At 31.1% G+C, this 17,416-nt stretch overlaps 1 protein-coding gene and 2 long non-coding RNA genes across 3 annotated transcripts; 1 reads left to right on the top strand and 2 right to left on the bottom strand.

The window, feature by feature from the left end:
- The first annotated feature begins 524 nt into the window (after window positions 1-524).
- LOC129614872 (uncharacterized) lies at window positions 525-3,253 on the top strand. Its single transcript, XR_008697414.1, has 3 exons — window positions 525-662; window positions 2,851-3,044; window positions 3,114-3,253. It is a non-coding gene; the product is annotated as an uncharacterized LOC129614872 (long non-coding RNA).
- LOC129614869 (uncharacterized) lies at window positions 656-3,249 on the bottom strand. Its single transcript, XM_055529820.1, has 2 exons — window positions 3,163-3,249; window positions 656-2,574 (listed from the first exon to the last, which is right to left on the bottom strand). Exon 2 carries the CDS (start codon window positions 2,469-2,471, stop codon window positions 2,034-2,036), a length of 438 nt encoding a protein of 145 aa, XP_055385795.1. The 5' UTR covers window positions 2,472-2,574; window positions 3,163-3,249; the 3' UTR covers window positions 656-2,033.
- A 7,932-nt stretch (window positions 3,254-11,185) lies between the features above and the next one.
- LOC129614873 (uncharacterized) lies at window positions 11,186-14,729 on the bottom strand. Its single transcript, XR_008697415.1, has 3 exons — window positions 14,650-14,729; window positions 13,047-14,590; window positions 11,186-12,999 (listed from the first exon to the last, which is right to left on the bottom strand). It is a non-coding gene; the product is annotated as an uncharacterized LOC129614873 (long non-coding RNA).
- Window positions 14,730-17,416: the final 2,687 nt, after the last annotated feature.

Below are 17,416 nucleotides of genomic sequence, written 5' to 3'. Positions count from 1 at the left end.
GAACGTATGTATATTACTCGTATCATCAAAAAACATACATAAGGAATACCACTAAAAAAATGTATAAGCTACTTTCACGATTTTTGTATTACGACTACTTTCACAGGTTTCTGAGGCTGATCTTCCAGTATATGTTATCAGTTTAGTTTTATGGATACGTAGATGTCGTTTTGATCCACCTCTACTTATTATTCGATTTGGAACGCATTTTGACCCACCTCTACTTATTATTCGATTTGGGACGCATTTTGATCCATATTCAAAACACATTAGTGTTGGTTTTAGTACTTTATTAGTCGGAATCGGAAGTTAAAAATAGAATGAGAAATATAATTAATTGTAATATAAAAAAAAGGAATAATATAATACAAATTAGTTGTCAATTATGACATATTAAAAACTCTGAAATGTTCCTATTTTCAACATTTGTATAGTTTCAATTTTTCAAGCCCAAAATCGCCATCAGCTTCATACATATGTTTTACTTTCTTTAAAATCTTCGTTTCATCAGTAGGCATATATTTAACAATTATAAAGTTCTTTTGTTGAACCTCTGATTTAGTGTATACAAATATCTACATATGTACATATGTTTAATTTTTGAATGATGAATTGAGTTTTTAACTAGGTTTTTTGCGCTTAAATTATCGCCATAAATTACAGTAAGTTCTTTTATTAAGTCATTTAATTTTATTAATTTAAGAAGATTTCTGAAATATATTGCTTCTTTTGTCGCTGCACATAACGCTACATATTGAGCTTCTGTTGTACTTAAAGCAACGGATTATTGTTTTCTTGATTCCAAAGACACAGGGACATTTGCTACGAAAAATGCAAATCCGGTATGAGATTTCCGGTCGGTGTGGTTTCCAGCCCAATCCGCATCATCATAACCATATAACGGTTGTCTGGTTGCTTTATATATCATCTTGTAATCAGCCGTAGTATTTAAATACCTCAATAGATGTTTAGCAGCTACCATATGTTCCATATGGGGATCCTTGTTAAATTGGGATAGTTTACTTAAAGCAGCTGCAAAATCTGGTCGAGTTGCTACAGATATATACATCACTGACCCTATGAGAGACTGGTAGGATTTATGATCCACTTTTGAGCATTTGTTACATTTTTCGCAGTTTTTTAAAATCGTACCCGGGTCCAGGGAAGTTTGGCATTTTCGCGAATCAAACACATTATATTGAGCTACTAAATCTCGTATGAATTGTTCTTGTGTTATTTCGATTATATTTCTTTCGTAATTTTACCGGTCTCCAATTTCCAAAAAATAGTTAACAGGACCCTTGTCCACTATATCAAATTCTATGCTTAATTTGAATTCTACCTCATTGATCATTTCGCTCGACTGACAATCTAAAAGTAAATTATCTACATATACAATTATTAAAATTAATTTACCCTTAGATCTCATAAAGTATATACAAAAATCACTAATACAATGAGATAATCCTACTTTACAAAAGTACATGATCCCATCTTCTGTTCCAATCCCTACCAGATTGTTTGAGTCCATACGACTTTTTAACTTTGCATACGTGATTTGTTGAATTAGAGAAATATTCAGGCTGTAACATATACACTTCCTCCTGAAGATTTCCATTCAGGAAAGCAAAAGTAACGCCAACGTTATGTAAAATTAATTGATATTCTACAGCAAGTGAAAATAATAAGCGAATAGTACTAAATCTGGCAACCGGAGAAAAGGTTTCATTATAATGAAATCCAAATTTTTGACTACATCCTTTGGCTACCAATCTGGCTTTATATCGTTCAACTTCACCACATTTCTTTTTGTACTACATATCCATTTACATAGAATAGCTTTTCTTTCATCTGGTAGATTCATTAGTTCTCATGTATCAAATTAACGTATCATATTCAATTTCCATTGCTTGAATCTATTTACTAGCATCTTTTCGTGACACAACTTCTCTGTACTGTATCAATATCATTCAATGATTTTATTAAATTTAGTTTTGTTCTAATTATTATAGGACGACCTGGTTTACTTGTTCTTAATATTTTTGGCCTACCGCCTTTATTTTTGCCATCATTAAAATTATCATAATTATTTTCATTATCATCATCCGTGCTTCTAGTGCTTCTACTTCTTTAATACAATGAGATTCTATTCTAAGTTCTTCAATTCGTATGTCATTAATATTTTTCGTAAAATCACTTTCATTAACTTTTGATTCACATTCTTCTCGTTCTGAAATTTTATCATCATTTTTACTAATATCAATTTCATTGCTGACTGAATATTTGTTCGTATTATCATCAAGACTAGTGTCATTATTGAAATTATCGTTTTCACTTTCAAAACTTACATTATTACTGATTATTATATTTCCAAAATCAGAATTTCCAGTATTATTTTTAATTTCAAATTCATTAAATATCACTTCAGGATCAATTTTCTCTATAAAACATACATTGCGACTTGCATACATTTTTTTCTGTGAAGAACAGTATAACCGATATCCTTTTGCTTCTTTAGAGTATTCAACCGTAAAACATGGTATACCTCTCGATGAAATCTTTGACCTCTCGAACCTATATGATTTAATAAAATTGTTTGCTGTTAATTCAATTACCTCTATATGTTGCTTGAAATTAATAAATAAAAAACACATGTGGCTTGTACATCCACTATCAAAAACCCAAATATTTTTATTTATTAGGTGATTAGAATCTTTTGGGTTAATAGAAATTAAAATTGAAAACATTGTAGTAACATGTTCTATTACGGATTTTTTCATTGGATGATGTAGAATTTTTATTTTTCAACTAAATTATTATTTTTCAATTAAATTTCATTTAATTGTTTAGGTTTACATTTTAAATAAAATGTTTCTTCGCAATAATCAATATCAGATACATTTGAGCGTCTGTGACCTTCTTCAAGCAATTTTGCTTTAAGATCTAAAGATCAGGTAAAGTATCTCTGGATTCAATTGCAATGACAAAATTTTCGAACGAGTTTGGTAAACCAGACAACATCACGATTGAAATCAATTCTTCTGGTAATTTAATATTTACTTTTGAAAGTTTTTCAATTAAATCAAAAAATTTATTTAAATATTCAATTATAGAAACAGTTTCTAATAGCCTCAAATTCAGAAGTTCTTTAAACAAACTTACCTTACGTATTGGGCCACTTGGCTGATGTATTAGTTCTAGTTGTAAACCAGATGGAAAATTTGAAAAAACTTTTAAAAACCTTATAAATACGTCATAAATGTCAAATTTCAAAGTATGTATTCATCAAACATAAAGAAATATTTTTTGGTTGTACGAAAAGCCGATAATTTTGATTTTGGATTATAAAAGTGTGAAATTGAGAAAAAACCATTTGTGAACCTATTTTGCTTATTTTATTTTTAATTGAAAAGTTTTGAAAAAAAATTATTGTTGATGAAATATTCTTTTTTTCAAATGAAAAACCTTCTGACATAACCAAGAAAAACATGTTTCAACAGCTGTAAGATTTTTAGTTTTTAAAACACAAAATTTTATTTTACAAAACTTGAAAATTTAAAGTTTAAATAATGAGAAAATGAGAATGCCATGATTTTCTCTCATTTTGGTTCGAAAAATACTATCCTAGACGCATGCAAACACTTTATAAAGTTTTTAAAAGTTTATTAAAACTTTTTTATATCAGACAGAAATAATATAATTTACCGCAATATTAAAATCTTATAAAATAGCCTTTTTTATAACTAATTAAATAACGGTTTTTTCATGAAAACATTTAAAAATAAAGTTGGGTCAAACCAATGGTTTGTATTGTAACTCCCTTCAACAAATGAAAATACTGCTTTTAATAAAGTTGAGTCAAACCAATGGTTTGTATTGTAGCACTTTTCCCTTCAACAAATGAAAATTCTGCTTTTAAATACAGTCTATGCATACCTATCACACTATTAAAATTATTTTCATTCATATACAAAACTATTTCTAGGATTGCATATATTTAGGATGAACGATTTATGCAGTCTTTGAAATAAAGCAAAAATTAATATAAAGTGGGGCTAACATAATTCTCGATTTAAGGGTTAATTGTGTGAGTTAGGAAAAATAATTATATTTTTTAATGTCACGGGATTTACCGTTAGCTTTTTGTGTTTATAGAAATTTGAAAAAGCTTGCGGTTTCGGAACTATAAGGTGTCACAAATTCAAATTTTACAAATTTCAAGAGGCGATAACTTGAGAGGGGGTGGAGATGGAAAAAAATTTTCTTCTAACGAAATGAACTATTTGTTAATGTCTAAAAGCCCCTAAAATTTCAAGCTTCTGCAGGCTGGGGTATAGAAGAAAAACCAAATCAAAAATTTGGAAAAAAAAAGACTTTAGACAACGGTAAGTTTGAACGGCCATTTTGTTTTTCTAAAGTTTAACTATAGTATACCGCGCTAGGGAAAGCAAGCCGCTGCCTTTCTGCGTTTACAAAATTTCAAAAATGCTTAAGGTTTCATTGCAACAAATAGTTAAAAAAGGCCATTTTTAGGGTTTTGGGGGGGTATAACTTCTAGAGGAGGGGGGGGGATATGTAAAAATTTTGTTCTACAGAAATAAGTTTCTAGTAAAGATCTATGTACATACAAAATTTCAGCTTTCTATCTTCAAGGGTGTAGAAGTTTTGTAAACAGACACACGGTCAGACGGACGGACAGAGTGAAACTAATATGCACTTTTTTTCAAAAATTTTTTGGAAAAGTGCTAAAAACATGTATTCCTACTATACTATTAAAATCTGGCATATTTTCTTCATTTTTTGCTTATTATAGAATAAATTTTAATTAATTGGTAGGTTTTCAATTTTAAAAAATAATAAAGGAATATTACAGAATTTATTTTATGAGAAAAAATGATCAAAATCATTATAAGAACTTTAATATGTAAATTTGGTAATTTTTAAGGTTAAGGTTTTCCTTATATAATCAAAATGAAAAAAATGTTATTTAACGGATGCGATCACCCTCATTGGTGATGGCCGAAAAAGATGGCAGAGTTAAGGATGATAACTTTGAGAAAAAGTCTAATAAGTTTGAAGAAGACAATAAAAAGAAAACCCAATATTAGATACTCAGGACTGGAGAATAACCGAGTTAGAGAGTCTTTGCTACAAAACGAGATCTGCAAATTACAGGCAGAGAATGTAGATTTAAAAAATCAAATAAAATCCGCATCAACAGAAAAGAAGAACAAAGATGCGGAAGTTATTGTATATGAAACCGACGAGGAAGAACTGGCTAGAGAAACTGACTGGATCCTAAAACAGAATAATGCAAAGAAGCGAAAAATGAAAAAGTCTCCTGAAATAAATTCAGAGAGGATAGTTAAAAAAAATAATGAAACAAGCCCTAAAATGAAGGCTGAAGGTTATACTGAGCAACATTAAAAACTACTCCCCTATTGTGAAGATATTAAAAGAAGAAAGAATAAACGTTAAGGTCAATATGATAAATAATGACGAATTAAAAATTCCAGAATAAAGCTCTTCGGAGCATAGTAAATGAGCCATGGTATATACGTAACAATGATATCCACAGGGGCTTAAGAAATCCTGTGGTTGTAGATGAAATTAGGAGTTGGGCTACAGAGCATAGGGCTCGTCTAAAACAGCACGTTAATATGGAAGCAGCTCAGCTGCTAGACAATGGCGTTATGACAGAAAGACTTAAACGAATTTCCTTATGGAAGGTATTTAATTCCCGTACGGAAAAAGCATAGCGCAGAGGTAATAGTTGGTCTTTAGGACCACTATTATTCGCTCAGAGTTTGGGTGATTTTTTAGGGTAGAACTCACGATCCCCCATTGTCGGAGGAAAAAGGCAGATAGCACCGTCCTTCTTCGTCTTTCGGGATTTTTTCACCTAGTAGAAAAAAAAAAATTTAACGGCTATGAAATGGGGGTGTCAATAATTGGTCGAATTTTTGCTAAATTTCTATTATTGTCATAGGGTGTCAATAGCTTATACTATACCAGCTAAAAATTGCATATTTTGCAAATCTTTAAGAATAAATAACTCGGCTAAAAGAAGAGCTACAAAGAAACTTTATTTTAATAAAATAAAATAATTATAGTGATTGTTTAAACTTAAGATACATCCGATACTTGTGAACATATGTATATGTATTTTTACTCATATGTGTATGTACATATGTATCCGTTTTTTAAGCTTTTCTAGCACTTCAATATTACGTAATAAAGTTTTGCAAGAAGTTATGCAATAATTACTTTTATTAGCCATTCTTTAACAATTATGTAGTATATAATTATTGCTAGAGTTTGATTCAATATCGTTTATAACTAACAGCTGCTGGATCAGAGCTTTTAAAATGTTTTAAAATTTTTACTTTTCTAGATTGATAAAAATTTTCTTCTACTGAAATAAGTTTCTAATAGAGATCTATGTACATATTTTTTTTTTTTCTTTTTTTTTTTTTTTACCGAGAGGACGGGTGAAAAATCTCGAAAGACACTGCCAGACGAAAAGCAGTAGTGTGGAACTTTAATCCACTAAAAAACACCCTCCTCAAAATAAACTATAAAACTAGTCGGAACGACTAACCATTAATTTTGCTCTAACTTTTTTGATTATTTACAAGCCTTTGATCTGACACAATAGTGTACTAAGTACTCATTGTTCCAGATAAAAAACTTTAAACTAGCTCGAGAGGTCTCGTACGTTTAAGTCTCCTAACAAAGTTTTGATAATCAACCAATCGTGCCGCCTCGATGTTGACATGATTGAATAAACGCATTTTATGATTGGCTGCTTGCTTTTTAATTTCGTCTGTGACACTTTAGATCGTGAGATCCCTGTGTATATCAGCATTACGGATATACTAAGGGTCGTTTACAATGTCCCGTAATACCCTATTTTGAAATCTTTGTATAGATTGGATATGAGTCTGCGCAGCGCAGCCCCACAACTGAATACCGTAAGCCCAGACAGGCTTAAATATTTGATTATATATCAAAACTTTGTTGTATATTGTCAATTTGGAACGCCTCCCCAAAAGCCATTGGAACTTTCTGTATTCCTCCTCTAGTTGAGATCTCTTTTTCTTTATGTGCTCCTTCCATCTGAGCTTCGTGTCCAACGTCATTCCCAAATACTTCGCCGTGTTTGCGGACGGAATCAAGACGCCATTTATTTGAACCGAAAATGAATTGTCAACTTTCCTATTAGTGAAATTTACATGTACTGATTTCACCTCGTTAAGTTTTATATTCCACTTTCTAGTCCATTTTGAGATCTCATCACTGGCCCTTTGCAATTTTTGTGTAGAATCATTTTCATTTCGTCCAATTGCGATAACTGCTGTATCATCAAATGTAGCTGCTGTCACTTCTTCCGATTCAGGAATATCACACGTGTATAGCAAGTACAATATCGGGCCCAATATACTCCCCTGTGGTACCCCCGACTTGATATCCCTAAGCGAAGAGTACTCCTCTTCCTGTTAAACTCGAAATACCCTATTAGTCAGGTAAGATTCGAGCAGGTCAACATACTGCCTTGGTAGTAATCGCCTAAGTTTTTTTATTAATCCAAAATGCCAAACCTTATCGAAGGCCTGGGCTACGTCCAAAAATATGATAGAACATACTGCTTTTTGTTCCAGTGAATTCTCTATTAGGTCAGTTATTCTATGAATCTGATCTATGGTTGAGTGGTTGCGGCGAAAACCAAATTGGTGATTCGGGATTAACCTTTTACTTTCAATTATAGGCTGGAGTCTTCTCAATAAAAGTTTCTCTAGTAGTTTTGAAATCATTGGCAACAAAGAGATTGGTCTATAAGAAGTCGTCCTGTCTATAGGTTTGCCAGGTTTGTGCAGCATGATTATCTCTGCAACTTTCCAAATTTCAGGCACGTAATTGCACCTTATACACGCATTTATTAAGCGCGTAAGCATCGTTATACCCCTTTTGGGTAATTCTTTCAAAATATCGGCCGTTATTAGGTCAAATCCTGGGGCCTTCCTAGGTTTAAGAGCCCTTATTTCTTCTATAACATCTCTTTCCCTGGCAATTGGAATAGTCACGCTATCCCCAACAAAAGCAGATTCCTCATTTTCATACACGCTCCGGCTGTCATGCGGGCAGAATATATCGGCCAAATGATCCGCAAACGCATTTGCCTTGTCCTTGTCAGTTTTTGCCCACGTTCCATCTTTGTTTTTAATAGGAGCGAGATGTTTGATAGGTCTATGTACATATAAAATTTAAACTTTCTGTCTTTAACGGTGTAGAAGTTTAATAAATAGACACATGGACAGACGGACGAACGGATGGAGTGCTAAAAGGAGTGTTGCGATTTTTATTTTCCTTAATGGGCATATAGCAAGAAATTTGTATGACATAAATAATAATGATTTCTTTTATTTGTGCTTACTTGATATATCAAATAAATTTTTCGATCCACCTCATACAAAATTAACATTAAAATCCGAAAAAGTGGATATGGATTAAAATCGTACTGGACATTTTTTACTTAACTTGCTATAGCTCCCGATCCGTTGGTCGAAATTGAGTAAAACTTTATAGTCAAACCCTTAAAACTATAATAAACTAACTGACCAAAATTTAGAAAATCCAATCAGTTTTGAAACAAATTTTTTCTAAACTTCAAACGTGATTTTCTCGATTCAAAACTAGTGTCCTATGGATCGAAATAGCACTCAACCGAAAAAAATTTTTATTTCTTCTTTTTATTAACATGTAAAATAAACATCTTTCACATAATATACTTAGTGCTATGTAATATTTTCAGAAATACGATGAAAGTATCATATTGCAAATCTTTAGAATTAGGGTTTTCTCAAAAAAAATTTCAAGTGCAACTAAATTTGCTTTTCTTGTCATTATTAATATTATTACCATAAGTATTTTTTATCTTGTTATAAAGTAAACTAATTAGTTCATATTCATTCATTTCATTTGATTTTAGAATTAAATTTAGAGTCATTGATTGTTAGAATACAAATTTATAAAATGATAAAAATTTAGTTCAGGAAATAAATAATAAAATATAATTAGCAGCAGTGTAATGCGTTATGTTTTTAATTTTTATGTATTTTTTCTAGTGGTATTCTTTATATGTATATGTTTTCTGATGATAATATATGTTCTATAGATATTATCAGCATATCTTGCTTTGTTCTCTTAATAAACTTCACCGCGCAACTCCGAAAAGACCAACAAACTCTTGTTCTCTTTTCTTAATAAACTTCACAGAACTTGCTATTGAAAGAAGATTAAGAAACTTCCTTGAACTTTGACTTACAATTAAATTCTCCCCAACAAAAGCTGGGCAAGAGCAGTAAACCACTATTACCTTCTCTACATCGACAATGGTTCATTCCACAGATCACAAATACAACAAATCCACAGGCAAGACCATTAAACAACCCATCAATAACTTTATCCAAAAGTTCAATAAACTTTTTTAACTTGTTGTACATTTCTCAATAAAATGTGGAAACAATAATGTAATTAATTTAACTAATGACCTGTCATTGACCTCGTGACCTAGTTAAAAATTTTCTCATTCCACAGTGCCAGATAGGTTTGATCGTATATGAAACAGATGAAGAAGAGAAATAGAGAGACCGATTGGATTTTTTAAAACAAAAAGAGAAAAGCCAATAGTTCACCAGAAATGGAACCGGAACTGGAAATCAATAGCATTCTTGCTCAACTTGAAAAACATATACTACCGGCGGTAATAGTAAGTAATGCAATTAATTACACGCAGCTGATAAGGATCCTCAAAGAGGAAAGTATTAACATAAGGGTAAACATGATGAACAATGATCAATTAAAAATAAATGTTGAAAATGGAAATGAATATAGACAATTAACTTAAGCTATTAATAAACCCAAATTGAAGTGACATACTTATGAAAATGAATTGGCGAGGCCAATTAAAATAATGGTCAGAAACCTACATCCATCACGTGAGCCACAGGATATTAAACGTGAACTTATCCAAATTCTCTGTAGTCCTTCGATCACACTGAAAACATAAATAAAATATAAAATAGAATATCTTCAGCATATGATAGTAAAAGTTGAGCCCCTTAAATATGTTAAATGTGCTGGTAATTATATGACGGCAGAATGTAATAAGAAACATCATTTTCAGGCCAGGTGTGCAAACTGCTACGAGGCATACCGTGGTTACCGAGGTTGCTTAGTGGCTAAGGAATTAAAAAAAAGGAGAATGAAAAAGAATCGGTCCTGGGTAATCATAAAGGGAGCCCAAGAACTATTAACGCTTTTACATCAAATAAGGTAAAAAAATTTTGTTGCATACTCACAAGAGGTTTCCAAAAGGGGGGAAAATTATGTAGGCAAGGACCTGAGAAAAGCATGAATAATAAAAAAATTGACGATAATACAATGCAAAAACCTAAAGAAATTGACGGAAGCATAAAGCAAATGATGCAAGATGTGCTACAAAGAATTAACGAAATCTCAATGAGACTAACTACTATAGAAAGTAGATACACTAACGTATATCTAGCAACCCTGAAGCGATTGGTGAAACATATTAATCATTAAAATACGAATTTGCACATTGAACGTCGTTCTAAGTAGAAAGCACGATTTGGTGGTTTGGTTTTTCTTAGAGCTAAAAATACCGATATACGCTTGTTATTAGAAACACACTTGAGGAAGGACTTGGATGTACTGGGTTATAGATGCTATAGGACAACTCAACCTGGTAGCCATTCAACAGGAGGTAATGATAGGTCGTTTTATAAACACAGTATATCGCGATATATGGTGAGAACTGCGCTGTATTTGTGTTCATAAACAAATGTTGCTATTCAAGTTTGTTCATAAACATTGTTAATCTATCACAAAAATATTTAAATAATCATGGCTAGCGCAACTAAATCAGCTGTACTTTATTTTTATTAGCTTTGGTATTTTCTTTTTAAATTTTAATTTTTAATTTTAAAATTGTTAATTGTTAAATATAAAAAAAATTACTTTTCTTTCAGTTTTCTTTTTTTGTTTTTCTTAATTTCAATTTTTCCTAAAATAGAATTTTTCACTATTTGGTTCCAAATAAATACAACTGTTAAAAATATATTGCATATATGTATATCACATTATTGTTTAGCGTGATGAGGAATCCAAAATAGAGACTGAAGAGGTTCAATGCGTTATGGTTAGTCTTGAGTCTACAAAGCGGAACTTTGATGTTGGTTCAATATATTATCCACCAAGATGTAACGTAAAAATGAATATTTTTAAGCATCTGCTATGCGCGGGCTGAATTTTATATGTGGATCGGGGCTCTAGATTGACCTTAACTAGATGGGAATTTAGGAAAGTTATTTGGGAGTTAGGATGTTCCTATATTCTACTAGAAGTCCGACTTGTTGGATTTTAACTTTGATCCGACAAAGTAACAGGGATGAATCTGCGCTATTGATGACTTGAAGGGAATTTTTCAACCAAATGAAAATATTGTTTTTTTAGTAGAAGATTTTGATATGGATGAAAGCACTATGGCTTTATTTAATGAAAAAGAAATTTGCCATGCGATGAAATTACAAAAACCGATTAAGGCCCCAGGTTTTGATCTCATTACGGCTAAGAAGTTAAGAAAATTGTCGAAAAAGGCTATGGCATTTTTGAAAAAATTGATAAATATAGCAATTAATCTGAGATATGTTTCTGGTACTTGGAAAGTAGCAGAAGTTATCATGATAGGAAAATCGGGGAAGATCTTGAATAAGTCTCTACTACCAGTTATATCAAAAGTTTTGGAAAAATTGTTTTTAACAAGGCTTCAGCCTTAAATAAAATATAGAAATTAATAGAAAATAAGAAATTGATTCCAAACCATCAAACACACAAAAATTTGGTTTTAGAACAAAGCACGCAACAATTGAGCAAGTACATAGAATAACAAAGATTGTGGAAAAGACAATATTTCTGGATGGAGCCCTGGCGTTCGATAAAGTTTGACACGACGGTTTATTATATAAACTTAACAAATTTTTACTTTTGCAATTTGTGGAGTTACTTGAATCATATTTATCTGGTAGTTTCCATATCAAACAGGACAGCGAGTACTCCCCGCTTACAGAAATTAGGGCTGGTGTACCTCAAGGCAGTATTATGGGTCCTACATTCTACGTGCTTTATATAAGCGATTTGCCAGATTAAGGCGATGTAACTTTAGCTATATTTTCCGACGATACAGCAATATTGGCAGTTAGATAAGCAGGAAGTTAGGAAGTTATAAGCAATATTGGAAGTGGCAAACAATTTTAGGTATGATTCTTTGATTGATTTTCAGCAAGAACTTGTATGGGTGGTAGGGGGTACACGTATACTCGTTTTCGAGCTGCAGCCTGTTGAAAAAAAGGTACCGGATTCTTCCTGCATTTAAATAAATGCTTATAACTTCGAAACCATACATCATAGTGTTATTAGTAGATTATTGTTTTACAGACGATTGATTGTTCCTTATTTTTGGTCTTACAATCAATTTGATTTGAGTGATAGTTTTCGAAATACAGCTCGTCAAAGTCAGAACTTTTGCTTTTTTTTTTGATTTTTTTTTACAAAATTCGAAATTTTTCAAAAATTTTTGTTATTTTTTTTTTAATACGCTACGACGAGATCTAAAAATTAACCTATATAATATTTTGCTCTATCTCTCATAGTTTTGGCAGTAAAACGTGTTAAATATATTAAAAACATGCGAAAAATACAATCATCTAGTAGCTTCACTGAGTGCTATTATTGTTGAAGTAGCTACAACTAACTTACGCTAACTCATTAATGATACAGCTCCATCATCAAACATATTCAGAATATCAGAAGTTGTTTTACCAGATTTTTCGCAAGCAGCAAAATCTGACTAGCTATAACCAAAAAGATTACCACTTCCTTTAATTGAAGATTTTTTTGCCTTTTATTTTTGCTCATTGCCTTTTATTATTGGAGTTGCAACTGGTTCACAATTTTTGAAATTAAACCTTCTGATTAATTTTTCTGTATATGCCAGTTAACACACTTTAATTTCTCCTTCTTGATATCAAGTCCCAAAAAATATGTTGCTCATTTTGTAGTTATTTTGAACTCTTTACTTATCTATTTGGTTTTGTAAAGTACTATAAATATTTTGCTATCTTTTTTTTTCTCTAAAAAACAAAAAGCTATCGGTTTCACTTTCCTTCAAATTCAACTTTTTCACAAATTGCACAAATCTTTTATTCCAACATCTCGGGGCCTGCTTGAGACCATATGAGCTCTTTTTAAGTGTGTACAGTTTTTTCCGTTTCATCCCTATATGCAATGGGTTGATTCGTGAATATTTCTTCATCCAAATTACTAGAAAGAAACACCCTTAATCACGAGGCGAGCTTAGAATTTTTCAATCAAAACTGTCTGGATTCATTTTTATATGGTATACCAATTTACATGGCAAACCTTTGGAACCTTTAGAAAGATTTGGCAACTTCCATGTACAATTTTCATATAACGCTTAAACTTCATTATCCATGGCCTTGTACTATTCTACATTGTATTCACTGGCAACAACATCTTGACACGTTGCTGAAGTGTTTGTGCTTTTCCTATACCTTCAGCCGGTAATATAAAATATTCATAATGTTTTATTAATGTTATTATTTCACAATTGCGAAGATTTCTTTCTGTAGGAATTAATTCAAAATTTTCACCATTTGCGCAGTTTTCGAAATAATTATCTTTATCTAATAAGCTGATGTAACTATCTTCTGTTGATACAGATCTTTCTCTGATTCTATTCATCTTCACATTCTATTTAGTTCAAAAATTCAATATTTAGATTGTTTGATTTTTTTATATCTTTAAATGATCGACTGACATATTCGTATTCATTTTTACAATCAATAACTTTCTCTTCAAATATAACATCTCTTGCTATAATTAGTTTACATTGTTGTGCATTCCATATTATATAAAATTCAATTCCATTACACCCAATGAGATAACCTTGTGAACAATTGATAAAAATCCATTGTTCTTCTTTTTTGTTTTCCTACATTTTTCTTTGATTCTTGATTTTTTGCCCATTCATAGTTCATTTATTCTTTACTGATGATTTTGCTGTTCTGTGTAAAATACATATTGCTGTCAAAGTCAATTCAGCCCATAAAACTTCTGGAAGCTCATATTCCCTATTACTAAACCTGAATGTTCGAGCCATTTATACAATTGTTTCATTGTCACGTTTCACAATACCGTTTAATTCTGGAGTGATGTAAATGATTGTAAAATTCCATTTTGCAATTTTCATTGTTGGTTAACAGCATCCAATCTGATTTAAAAGAATCAAACTCCACCGGAACAATAAGCAACACTTTAAAGACCAACAATAATTCTGGTAATACATTCTCTTAAATTTCCTTTAAAGCATTACTCAGTTCATTCCAAAGACATTTCAGTTTAGCAATATGGGTTGATATATCGTCACTTGTTAACAAACCAAATGAAATTTTAAATAGTTGAATAGTTTAAATAGTTTAAATAGTTAAATCTGCAGAAATTTTAAATAGTTGATCTTTTGAGCTTAAATAAACAAAACATAAAAATTACCTATTCCGAGATAGTTAAAAAAATTCTTTAGTTTTTATAATTAAATCCAAACGTTGACATTACAAAAAGTCAAGGCCTGGACCTTGCCTTTTTTGTGAATGTAATTGTGAATGTAATACATATGCATTTGTTAAAATTGATAAATTTAGCGAAATGACATTTCTGAAGGTTCATTTTTTTTTGTTGTTTTTTTTTAGAAAAATGAAGATTTTTACCTATTTTCATATTAAGTTTTCTGTACGAAGAATTGACTAAAATCTAAAAATTATTATGCTATCATATCTATTATTATCACAAAATTATGATAACCTAAAAGATCACGGATTCTTCTCTTTCAAATCGGCCAATCCTTTTCACCAGTGGATGGCCGAATTAATTTCACCACATCCATAAAATATGATTTAAATTACAAAAGGCCAGTGATGAGATCTCAAAATGGACTAGAAAGTGGAATATAAAACTTAACGAGGTGAAATCAGTACCCATAAATTTCACTAATATTAAATTGACAATTCATTTTCGGTTCGAATAAATAGCGTCTTGATTCCGTCCACAAACACAGCGAAGTATTTGGGAATGACGTTGGACGCGAAGCTCAGATGGAAGGAGCACATAAAGAAAAAGGGATCTCAACTAGAGGAGGAATATAGAAAGTTTGAATGGCTTTTGGGGAGGCGTTCCAAATTGACAATATACAACAAAGTTTTGATATATAATTATATAATTTTGATGTCTGGGCTTACGGTATTCAGTTGTGGGGCTGCGCTGCGTAGACTCATATCCAATCTATACAAACATTTCAAAATAGAGTATTACGGGACATTGTTAACGCCCCCTGGTATGTCGGTAATGCCGATATACACAGGGATCTCACGATCCTAAGTGTCTCAGACGAAATTAAAAAGCAAGCAGCCAATCATAAAATTCGTTTATCCAATCATGCCAACATTGAGGCGGCTCGATTGGTTGATAATCAAAACTTTGTTAGGAGACTTAAACGTACGAGACCTCTCGAGTTAGTTTAAAGCCTTTTATCTGGAACAATGAGTACTTAGTATTGTGCCAGATCAAAAGCTTGTAAATAATCAAAAAGGTTAGAGCAAAATTAATTTTTAGTCGTTTTCGACTAGTTTTATATTTTATTTTGAAGAGGGTGTTTTTTAGTGGATTAAAGTTCCACACTACTGCTTTTCGTCTGGCAGTGTCTTGCGAGATTTTTCACCCTTCCTCTTGGTAAAAAAAAAAAAAATGTTATCTATTGTTGGTTTCAAAATTCTGAATGTTTTACGTAATTTATTTCGAAAGGGAATTTCTAGGGATGTGAATGGTGAAAACTGATAGTTTTGCCTAATACGATTAAATACGGTTAAATTCTGAAATTCTAGTTTTTATTCTATTTTTTTTATTTTATTTTCTTTAAAACATTGTACTCAAAAGCAGCATTAAGCTCTACAGAGTCTGTTTATAACACATTTTTTTACATTTTTTTTTTTAATAATTAGAGGTGATATTAAAAATAAAATGAAAATATACTATAATAGAACTAAATTACAATTTACAAAAAATTAGATTATTTTAGTAAAGAAGCATTATTTTAAAATGTTGTTTTCATATAGGAATGTTAAGAAAAACTTTATATACATATATTATATCAATAGATTTCTTAATTTTGTAAGGTAAAAAAAATTTGTTGACTTTTTGAATTGCTCTAGATTAATTTGACGCATATTTTCAGGTTACTCGTTATAAATTTTCGTTGATTTGTTATATATCATTTCCTCATCGTTAAATCTTTTTATATAACTGTGGCTTTCGTATATTATAATTGTGGCTTTCGTGTACCAATTTGAAATTTATGTTCGTGTTTGCGTTACTATTCATTATATTGTGTACAATGTATATGATATGTTAGCATTTGTTAAATTGTCAGCTTAACAGGAAGTATGTCATGTTTTTTATGAATAACGTTAGTAGATGTTCTGCGTTCATAGCCATATAAGTTTTTTATTGCTTTATTTTGTGCTTTGAATCCATATTGAAATGTATTTGTTAGCATATTCTGTTGCAAATAATGGGCAAATTGATAATTTACAAATTTTTCTATTATCTTGCTGAATATAGAAGGTATTGCTATTGGTCTAAAATTTTCGATATTGTCTAAATCTCCATCTCGTTGGTAGATCGGAACGATTTTGCCAATTTTTAACATATCTGGCATTTTATGCTGTTTAATTGATACAATAATTAAATCTGCGATGATATTTGCCAGCTCGTCACGACAATTTTTTACTAATTTTGTTGAAATTTCATCAGCTCCACTTGCATTTGTATTTTTCAATTTATTGATAATACCTATTACATCTACTTTACTAGTAGTATTGAATTTAAACCTGTCATCGGTTTTATTTGTTATTTCATAAATAGCATTTTGTGTTCCCTTCTTATACACTATTTGGTAGCCAAATTCCTCAAGTTTGGGTCTCCAACGAACAAGGTTGGAGTTAGGATCCTTCAAGCTCATCAGCCAAGTTAAAGGCTTGTGATTTGTAACGATCTTAGATTGCCGCCCAAATAGATATGGCCCAAAATATTTGGTTTTCATAACAGACAGGTAGATCACTTCCAATTTGGCCTTGTGATAGGACAGTACCTATCGCGAAATTACTAGCGTCTGTAGTTAAAATGAAAGGTTTTGAAAAGTAAGAATATTGAAGGATAGGGTCGTTTATGAGTAAGTTTTTACAGTTTTCGAAGGCTTTAATATAAT

Source organism: Condylostylus longicornis, unplaced genomic scaffold, assembly GCF_029603195.1.
Source record: "Condylostylus longicornis isolate FDR11 unplaced genomic scaffold, ASM2960319v2 ptg000125l, whole genome shotgun sequence".
Classification (NCBI taxonomy): Eukaryota; Metazoa; Arthropoda; class Insecta; order Diptera; family Dolichopodidae; genus Condylostylus; species Condylostylus longicornis.
This window is presented reverse-complemented; position numbering and strand designations above follow the sequence as displayed.